Source organism: Euwallacea fornicatus, chromosome 5, assembly GCF_040115645.1.
Source record: "Euwallacea fornicatus isolate EFF26 chromosome 5, ASM4011564v1, whole genome shotgun sequence".
In the NCBI taxonomy this organism is placed as follows: Eukaryota; Metazoa; Arthropoda; class Insecta; order Coleoptera; family Curculionidae; genus Euwallacea; species Euwallacea fornicatus.
This window is the reverse complement of record NC_089545.1, coordinates 2693502-2704560: the sequence shown is the minus strand read 5'-3', so window position 1 is coordinate 2704560 and position 11059 is coordinate 2693502. Positions and strand designations below refer to the sequence as shown.

The 11059-nt window shown below is 36.8% G+C and overlaps 1 protein-coding gene across 2 annotated transcripts in view; it reads left to right on the top strand.

The window, feature by feature from the left end:
* Positions 1 to 2640: 2640 nt before the first annotated feature.
* Positions 2641 to 11059, top strand: part of LOC136339450 (RNA-binding protein MEX3B) — a 41224-nt gene continuing 32805 nt past the window's right edge. Inside the window, exons 1-2 of one of the 2 annotated variants that reach the window (XM_066282737.1) lie at positions 2641 to 2910; positions 2992 to 3277. In XM_066282737.1, coding sequence (XP_066138834.1) covers positions 3010 to 3277 — 268 coding nt within the window. In that variant the 5' untranslated portion in view covers positions 2641 to 2910; positions 2992 to 3009. Of the gene's footprint in view, positions 2911 to 2987; positions 3278 to 11059 lie in introns of both variants that reach the window. The other variant, XM_066282735.1, reaches the window with a different exon arrangement.

Genomic DNA, 11059 nt, shown 5'->3' with positions numbered 1-11059 from the left:
ACTTCTGAATTTTCTAATTAAAATTTTGCAATGGATATTTCTTCTAAATTTATTTTTTGTATGGTAAGTATAAAAACACCAAAATCTGAGAAAGGTCCGCGTTTAAAACTAGAATAACCTCTAAAATAGTCCTTTCGAAGAAAACTGAAATACCTATTATTTGACATTAGAGATCTTAACATTTTAAGATTGTCTCGCCACGTGGCAAAATCGTGGCAAAGAATAAGGGAACGAATCATATTTGTATGTGCGTAAATCGTACTTTCTAACCATACTTTGTAAAAAAACACACGCTAGTGTATTATTGTCCGAGTAGATAACGGAGTTGTCATACTCGATGGTTATGATTGCGTCATGAACACCGAAGGGAGTAGTGCAATTCTTTCTTCTCAGAAAGTGTGGCTCATTATGTGAAGGGCCGCACTTCTGAGTAAGTACTATATCTTTGTCTATTTCAATCACTAACCGTACATAATCCACAATCTGGCATAACTTGTTTACTATTGGGTCTGTTTCAATCGAGAGGTAAATCTATTATGGACCGTCAGCATCAGTTAGAAATATACACAGTACATCACTCGGGACTACTTACACAGAGCTCATGACTCAATAACTCAGTCTAAATAATCTGGCGGCCGTTATGCATTTATTAGGCCTGTTCAGGAGGAAGACATATTTGATTGAAGATTGATTGATGAAGTCATCATTCACACTCGATAACAGTTCTTGGACTGTAGGGATCAATAAGTATTATAATGGGTTTGTAAACAGATGTAAAGTTACTGTGCAGAGTGAATCTGAAGTAGGAGATTTCTTTTTAACACAACATAGACCTCAAAAAACTAAGCAAAATATTTATGCAACATTCTTTCGAAATCTCAAAAACAACGGAAATGTGCACGTATGAAAGTTTTAGTAAATAACAAATCCTTTTATTATTATTTACATGAATTTAAGTCTGGTGATCTCGCGGATTGTCGTGTTCGTCTATTGTGAACTATACACTTGTTAGAAAATTGGTTATGCAAGAAGTCCCGTACTTTTTTATTTTCTTTTATATACACATACTTTGGTTCTTTCTGAAATTTAAAACAATGTCACTTACAGATTTTACTTAGTTTTATAGGTCTATGTCGTGTTAAAAGAAAATCCCCTACTTAAGATTCACCCTGTATCCTTACAATGCCGTGGACAAGCAAGTTATTTTACTGAAATAGGGGTTAAAAATTCCCACCATCAAAGTTTTACTATAAGTGTCGATGTTGCTGGTCGCAATTTTATAATGGACCTTATTAATTAAAGTTTTAAAAGTGGGAAAATACTTCCGACAAAAAATAAATATAAGCGAATTCCTTATCTGAGAAAAACACCCGGAGACCACATATCCTGTATCTTGGTTATTGTTAACTCTTGAATATAAACAAATTAGGTTAAATCTGAATATTTTTGCATAAGGACTCTGTAGTTGTGTACCCTTAATTATGGCCTTATATGTGATGCACCTTGTATAAAACTCAAATTATTATGGTTTTAACCATTCCACCGAATTTAGTCATGGATTATATGCTAATATTCAAGGGGGGGGGGGGGGGGGGGGCAAAAATCGTAAAAAGCACTACAGTTTCCATTTCTTGTAGATCATCGATCCATTGCATTGAAAGATCTAGGTCCACAGGGTCCAGATTCTGTTCGCCATCACAGTACTTGCTCGAAATTCGATACTAATACTAGTTACTTAACCGTAGTCAACTGTGCATTAAATATTAGCACCCATTTAACCTTAAATAAATTGTGAATTTCAAAGAATCAATTAAAAGCCTTGATTCCATCAAATCATAATTCATTTATCTCTAGGAATCTAGGAGATAGGGTCTAGGAATTCCAAATGGCCAAGCTTCAATCAATATGTGGCTGAATTGGCAGATATCATGTCTTTAATAATATAAAACTATAAATAGGACTTACGTATTTTCGAATATCTTGATGACACTCCACAAACAAATAAAACTAATTAAGATATAACAAATTGTTATAAAAGTCGAAGAAAAAGGAAATAAATGAGAAATGTGGGGAAACGTTTTGGTTATTCTTATGGACTCAATGACTTTCCAGGTGAGGATAGATGGCACTGCGACGATTAAGATGAGTCACGAATAGCAACCTGCGAGAGTGACAATGTAATTTTTGGCGATGTTGATATGTCAAAAAATGTTATTGGCCAGTTTCATTTGACGACAATTTGATTCTTATTCTCAAATGTTCGTGATGGCTTTCTGTTCATGAAATAGGACCGCTATTATTGGGATACTAGTGCAATTATTTGCTACCTCCAGTACTTTCGAATTGGTGTTGCATACAATTATGACGATTCGAAATCGATTTTTCCTCAGTTGAACAGACCTAAATATTTATCTAGTAGCCTATAGAAACGTCAAAGTTGTCTTAATTAAACAAAATAAATGTGTCATACATCGGTTTCAACCTCCTTGATAGATATTACTCCGAACATTGCGAGGTTCATGGCCAAAACTATAACGTGGCAACGCCGCCTCGAGCCCTTGCGCACATGGCTGCTGAACCACGCCGGATCGCCTGCCTGCCGGCCTGTCTCCCGAAAAATAATCAGTTAGTTCCAAGCGAGCATTTCGTTTGCTGGCTTCAACAAATCGCCAATATTATATTGAATAGGAACCCTTTTAGTATATAATACAATACTTTTGCTAATTAAGTAGATTCAATAATAATAATATATTTTTGTACCGGTGACACGCGCGTATCTTAATTCTTATAACGTCGCTTTTTATGTTGCCTGCTACGATCGATCACCATCGGCGGACTGAACTACTCGTTTTAAGTAGAACTCCAGTGTTACACAAATTATTAGAAACAACCCCCGAACTATTTTAAAAGGTATATGAGTGTCTGTTCCCATCAAACGTCGACAATCATTCGCTAATTTTAAACGTTTAAAAAACATAATCTCCAAGACAGGAGCAACCTAACCTCAAAATGCCCGCGAGTTTATTTCCTGAAATGGAGAGGTCGAGCGGCATTGGAGACGAAAGGGCCCTCCAACTGGCTCTAGAACTCTCAATGTTGGGATTCAGCGAACCTTTGAATTCCGTTGCCGAACCGGACCCCGCGACTGATCTCGGTTCCTTCGTCAACCCTTTGGGGAACCCTTTGGACGAAGTCCGATCTAAGAAGTCGCAAAACATGACCGAATGCGTACCGGTACCAAGCTCCGAACACGTGGCTGAAATTGTAGGAAGACAAGGTAAGTCAAATATTCAATTAATAGTCATATTATCTCCCTAATATGACTCGTCTTTAGTTTTTTAAATGAATTTTTATCCCAATTTTTGCGGTTTATTGCTGTCTCCAGAAAGAGTGAGTTTGGTGCCCTCAAAATAATTGAAAATAAGGCACTTATTATGGACATTTTCGAAATTTTAATGCCGACATTTTTAAACTGACAATAATAAACTAAGTAGGTATTCACCTATTTGTTTAGGGCCAAAATATATTCAACAATAGTATATTAAAAAATTGGCTACGCAGGAGGCCAGGCTTAAAAACGTATTTTATGAAGTAAATAATTATAATGTAGAATTTTCTGAATTGGTATCTAAGGGCTAAATTGTTATTGTGCTGTTACCATTAACTGTAAGCTAATTCTGATAAAAACATTGAAAAGTGACTTAATATTGATCAGACTTTTAGATTTTAGGGAAACTATGTGTAATTACATGTAAATAATTTGGTCCTGTTCACTAACCTATATAAAATAATTTTTACATTAAAGTATTTTCTACGGAATCTGACCAGCACTAAAGCCAGGATTAAAACTCTATTTCAATTCATTATTTTATATGGAAATAATCATGCAATTACAGTTAGCAGCATATTAATAAGTTGACCCAAAGGGTAAAATTATTAATATCCTCTTAATTTGTATGACTGTTGACTGGAAGCAATTTTCAACAGAAATGTCAAAATAGGGTCTGAATGTATTGAGCCAAAGTTGTTCTTTTGGGGGTGCTACCACGCATTAATAATTTTGCCCTTAACTCTTAACCAATTTAAATGAAAAATTGCCTTAAATACGTACACGTCGTGTGTAGAAGCTTGGGTCCAATAATGCAAATGATAGAGTACATAACATGATTTATTATACCTAGTAGAGTAGCAGGTATTTACTCAGACTTTTTAGTGGGTAATAGGAATTTCAATATATAGAACGTTACTAAAATGTGTTAACACACTGTAAAATTTGACAAAATTGTCAAATAAGGGATGGTATCTAGGAGGAATACCCATCGATTTTCTATAAAAGTTTGACAGAGTATGTTTGGCTTGCGAAACGTGGCCCAAAGCGATACGATCGTAGATTTACATAAGTAACATTTAAAAGTTTAAAATATCATTAAATTTAGTTTTAAAATTGTGAAAGAAAGATACAGTTAACAAATACAGGCAGACGCTATTTCATGTGTAAACATCGAATGTGGCCAATTATACATTTCGCTGATATACGGGTTTTCCTCTGTAGACAAAATAATGTTACCGAATAAAGTATTAATATTATAAAATTACAAGATTAAAAAGGTTACACTGTTCCTCATTTTTGCGGTTTTTAAGGTGGAAATGTCTATATAATGTTTACTTCTGTTGTTTGTATTGCCAATATCAAAAAGTACAACGTGTTGAAATATTTCCCATTTCGATAATGTTTTGACGTCATAAAACGACGGTATAATGTTATTTTTGCCCAATTCTAATAGCACTTTAGTGCAAAAAGATGCTCTTACATTTTCAAGATTCGGCGGGTTTATCATTGACCATCAATAATAGGTAGGTGTATCAGTGGGTAGGTACCTAAACACTTACTCATTATATACAAGGTTAGAAAATAAAGTTTAAATTGACTTTCTTGGAACCCATGCATTAAAATTGAGATTTTCATGTTGATTTCTTTATTTACTTCGTTTGCTTGGAAAAATATTTCCAATATTACTATTTATACTCTCGACATAACCCTTTTCACCTGCTCTCACGTGAAAAATATTAGTAAGTAATGTTCATAATTCGCCATATGAAGTTGTAAACAATATTCGATAAGAGGAGTGATTCCATGGATATTTCATGTTTCACATGTTTCTGACAGAGCTCGGTAGAAAAGAAAAGCTGCATTTAGAATTTTCATTTTTCGCATGATATTTAATATGTTACGGAAATTCTTCAAATGGTTATTTTTCTCCTATAATAGGCCAATGTCGATTACCCATTATTCGCAAAAACTTACCGCAATTCTTGAATAGTAATAATTATTTTGTTGTACTTCAATTACTACTCAATTACACTAGGTTAGTGAGTATGTAAACACTCTGAAAATAAACATGTTATATTATTTGCATGACCATGAACTCACTGAAGACGTTTTTAAAATACTTCCATTATTGGTCATTTTTTCTGGAATCCCTCTTTAGCAGCCTATAATTAGCATTATTTTCTCGTCACATCGACATTCTGCTGTAATTATTACTATGCTCCTTTATCGTATGTTGTGAATAACGTTTTTTTACCATGTCCTAAACAATTCAGATTAGTCTTGAGTGTTGTCGGAGCACTGGTGAAGCAGGTCAGACAGAAATGATTGTTGTGTGTGACCCGTTCAAAAACCTCCTTCCTTCCTAAACAAATCAATTCGAATTAAAGCTAAATTGAAATGCAGCACTCGGCTTAAACGGCGAGTAATAGGCGTGCACTTCCCACACGACATCCAGATGAAATTGTACATGTAAATACAGCCTAGTTAATTCAACAATAGAGCAGCTCGACAAGAGGAATTAATTCTTTGTGGCCGGTCGTACACGATTTGAGGATCAGTTCAAAATGGGCCCTACCTCGGTGGTCATTGGTCAGTTCCGAGACATTGAATACTGGCCTTTTACGAGCAATGAAAATCGAAGATTATGTTATAACCAGGACATAACAGGGGCTCCTAAGGCTGATCTACTGCCGGGACTTGACCTCGCCGTCGAGACTCTAGAAGATTCCCATGGAGGCAAAATTGCGCCACGACTCTTTAGATTCCGCACTCTAGGCACTAATATGTGGTCGTAAATTTATCCAGTACCGTGCGTAATTTACATAATAATCGACTTCAGTTAGTACTAGACGGGTAGTACTTTTATTTTTGTTGGCACCGAACGGCGACTGCAGGTAGCTACCTAGCGGAAAGCACCTAGTCAGCCAATCAATCAAGACGTTGATAACTTCCTGTGCGGCTGGCGCGACAGTACACTTTTAACGTTCAATATCTTCAATGAATGCACAATTCAGTACTCGGTTGCTTCGAAAAAATCCGACGACAAAGGAGTTGCGTGTGAATGAAGCGGGACGCAGATCAAATTGCGGTATTCAGCTTAGGATTTCACCCGCATTTTGCCTAGTTGGGGTGCCACCCAAATGGAAGTTTCAGAAATTTTAACACAATAACTCCCTGGTCGGTTCTTTGATGTGGCATTACAAAGTAAATAAAGTGGAACGAAATTTTTAGCTCTTAGAGGGTACCAGGTTTTAACGCTGCCACCGGTTGTCGAAGCATTGAAATACGTTTCGGTTCAAATTCGGATTTTTAGTAAATTTGCTCGTTCTTTTCCAAAATTTATTTCCTCGAATTATTATGAACTGATTTCAACTCATGTTTTGATAAGCACCTTATCTCTCATGTTGATCACCTGGCTGTTGCATAATTTCAAACACCGCATGAGATGATTCGAAGATATAATCATTTTTGACTGCCGGAGCGCTAGTTGGGTGGTTGTAAACAAAGGTTTGAGCATATTCATCAATCCGATATTTACGAATCTTTCCAATTCATGATTCTCAATTACTGTGTGATCACCAAGTGATCTTGAGAATCTCCAACTACTATGTCTACTATTACATCCATATACCGGAATATCCATATTTTCCAAGTTTTTAGTTATCGTATTTTCCGTTTCGTCAAGACGTTCACTTGTCTTCACCTTCTTTATCTGGCAACTCGCTTTCACTCACAAGGATTGTACTGTCGACATATCTTAAATCGCTTCTTAACACACCGTTTGCTTTAATGCCCGGATGTTGATTTTCTTAACATCTTCCGATTTTCTCACATTCCTGCACCAACCTCAATAATACTATGGGGAATGGTTGTTGGGGTGTTGTTCGCAGCCTCAGAGACAGATGTCTTAAAACCTTTTAATTGCAGGCCTTTCGCTGCTTGTTGTCATTTTCGTCGGTAAATTTTTATAAGTAACCTCCTGAGTAATTATTTATGAGGGACTTGTAAAATGTTATTCCTTCAAAAATACTTAAATTTTCCCCCAAATATCCCTTCAACAGCCTTGTGTTTAATAAGTATAAGGGGATATTTTCAGATCTGACGCTCCTTATTTTGAGCACAGTGTGCATATCTTGTGAAGAGGCATTTTTTGTCTCCCTTGATTCTTGTCTTATTTGCCAATTTTCCCCGGCCATCACCATGACAAAAAACGAGTAGGGCAATATCCGCAATCAATGTAACATTGATGTGAAATAAGAGGGGAACTCGAAGCTCCAGAATAATTGTCGCTTGTGGAACACCAAGCTCTAGAATAATTGACGATTTTATGGGTTTAGGGTATATCAGGTATAGCGTCGGTGAGGAAGCTGAAACCGAAGAAGTGAATTGGCAATTACAAGAACCCAATTTACATCCCCGGGAAGGCAAAAACGACCATAACGAGAACGTTCGAGTAATAAAATCTGGGTTCTCCGGTCCCACACATGACGAAGTTGGCGGCCCCCTGAAAGCAACACCATCTGTCGACGGCTTTTTTATGATTCCTTCCGATGCAGCAAGCAAAATGCACCCAGACAGTCAAAATAAAACGAAAACCTCCTCTCCAATGGGTTTATGTTATTCAAGGAATTCTAGTCGGAGAAGGTCCAGTTGATGGCGATGACCCAGACAAAGGAGCAGACAATGGGCAGATTTTTAGATCGATTCCGAGGTCTTTTATTGGCGATCGCGAATACCCCTTTTTTTTGCTCATTGGGTTCGGAAATTATACCTTTTGATAATGTATCTCTTTATGATGTTTAAAAGATCATATCATTAAGTAATTACGGCCACAGATTTTTGAAATGGGTTGGTCTCCGAATCAAAGTGAAGCAGAATTCGACAACTAAAATAGAAGTGACCATTGTTACCGCAGTTTTTTAAGTCGTGTGACTTATATGTTAGGAGATGTTATTAAATCGATGCGTCAGGTGCGGGAATAGAAGAATCCCTGACCAATACATCAAGAGGAGCGGTACAATAAAATATATAGCCTGCAACAAATACGAGCCTGCAAACACTTTAAGAATAAGTAATAGGCCAAAGCGGTTCCCACATCCCTGGAGAGTATTCACCCCTATTTTTAACAGCGAACGAAGGACCCACCCCAAAACGTGCAAGATGGGGAGGGTAGCGAGCGTTGCTGAGCGCTGTTAACCTTCGAAAACGCCATCTCGCTAAACCAGACAAACAGCCTTTGACATTGCTGAGTTATTATGGACACTAAAACACGCCTAGATCGCTTAGGTTCGGTTATGGCCAAGTAGACTTTCCACTGTATTCATAACCATAATAATAGCGTTTCATCGAGTAACGCCTCTTTTACGACCAAAAATCAGCGAAAAGTGTTCAATCAGGCTAAAAACAATTTCGAATATTACCGTTTATAGTTATAGCTTAATCCTCTGCTGGTATAATCAAGTCGTTTAATTGAAAACCCGACGGGCAGTGCTACGTAACATGCAATCGGTCGGGCCAATTTGCCGAAAATTGCAATAATACCCATTCCATTAAAGCTAGCACGTTATCATTGACCATTTTATAAGACATCGCCCGTCGTAAATTTGTACACTTTTTGTGGCTGTAACCAATCGGAAATTTGCATCAAGGCAACGCTACATCTCAGGGTTCCAATGGATTTTAATCGACGGCGTCATATGATATGACAGGGCCTCAAAAGGTAAAACAAGACATTCTTCTCAGTTTTAAATACGCCCGCTTTTAATGCCGCGGCCACTAAACCTGTCTAGATTAAATCACATTGGAGAAGTGATAAATGACGATGCTGTTCAGCAGGAATGCCCTTCTTGCGTTAGGGTAGGTAGAGAATGAATAAGGCTAATTCAATTGTTGTCTTGTCTAGTAGATCCTAGCAGGTTTTATGGTTCGAGAAAGTGAGGATACAGATAAAGACAGAGGCCCTGTTTTCCGGTGCTTGGAGAAGTTTATCAGCCTGAGTAAATTTCATAAGTAGTTGGTGTTTATGGGAGGCGACGAAAAAATGACACATGTGTTAATAGCGCTCCGGCATATGCTGGTTCTGTTTACATTATAGTTTATACCATACCTAGGCAACGACGCATATTGTTTATTTATGCATGTTTGTTTTAAATGCAAAGGGGACGGCGAACTACGGTATAGAACTCGTTTTTAGGCTTCTTGCTTATCTTATCTTCCGCTTTTACTCCTATCGACGAAAATAATTACATATTACATTGCAACTGAATCGTCACTAAATTTGACGTTATTACTCGATGTCTCAAATTCATTATTTACTCAGAAACGTACGCTCCACATTGTAAAATTATGTCATTAAGTAGCCTAATAATTAATTAGCATCTGCTGCCTTTGTTCGGGGACCCGTCCGATCTGGCCATTGTGTGCGGTTGGACACCGTGCTGAATTTGACTTGTTTGTCTGGCAGTTTTTCTACGAATTTATATATCGCAATATTTTGCAATTCCATGTAAGATTTCATTATGATCATTGAGGTCTTTGGCTCTAAAAAAAAATGGTAAATAAGCAACTCGGTATATAATTACACATATCGGCATTTCATCGTTTGCGGAATGATGTTTCATTATTTCCACAACCTAAGTACTGGATTTGACCAAACGCCCAGAAATAAGGAAATTGAATGGAAATGATGGGGTTTGCTTGGCAGGTGTAGTAAGTGGCACCTTAAGCATATTTTCTTGAGTAGGCATGTTCATACTCTTAAGACGTTTTCACAATTTTTCCGTTTTTTTTTCCACAATTTCTCCGTGTTAAAGTTCTCGATTTGCTTTTGTTCATCTTTTTTGCCTGAATAGCTTAATCTCTTTTTGCATTTCGGAGCCCGTTTCACTTCTAGATTAATCCTTGAAGCAATCGTTCATCTTTTTTGTAGTTTTATTATTACTGACACTTCGTTTCAGTTGTTTCCATCAATTTTGAATTGTTTTTCTTCAGCATTATATTTTGGCCCGGCCGCACACCAAACACTAATTTTACAAATACCAGTACAATCAAATGAGGACATGCGCACCAAAGAAACATTTATCTCTAGTAACATCCTTGTTTTTGGAGTGTTTCGTTTATGTTTCTACTACATTTTTTAATACATCTTTGTTGTGCGACCGGGCTTAGTGGTACCGAATTTTTTGTATTGATGGTGCGTTTTGAGCGTCTTCGGTTCTTATGTCTTCCATCGGCGAAAGCATAGGTAATTCTCCTTAAATTTTCTGTATGCCAGTAAAGGACCTTTTGCGTTTCTATGTTTATATCAACTTTCTGCCTATCTATGTTTATATTATTTTTTTGCAATAATTGAACGCTATGCTGGAACAACCACCAAATAAAATATTTATAGGGAAATTTATAAGCCCACGTTTTTGATTATTTTGAGAAATAAATTATTTACAAATCTAGCACGAGCTATGGAGTTATATTATATGCTTTTGCCTAATAATAGTTAATTATTCCACAGAAAATCCATATTTGCACAAATTGGCGGTTAAAATCTTGTTCCGGCATGGCATTCAACTTAGATACAAAGTGCTACCTTAGGCTAATTTCACACATTCATTTACTTATGATCACCAGTAACGTCATGCTCAGAATTGAACATACTTAGGACGATGATATATCATAAGTTACTTTTTATTGTACCATGTGGCTGACGGAAAAGCAATTCGTGAAAGATGTGCT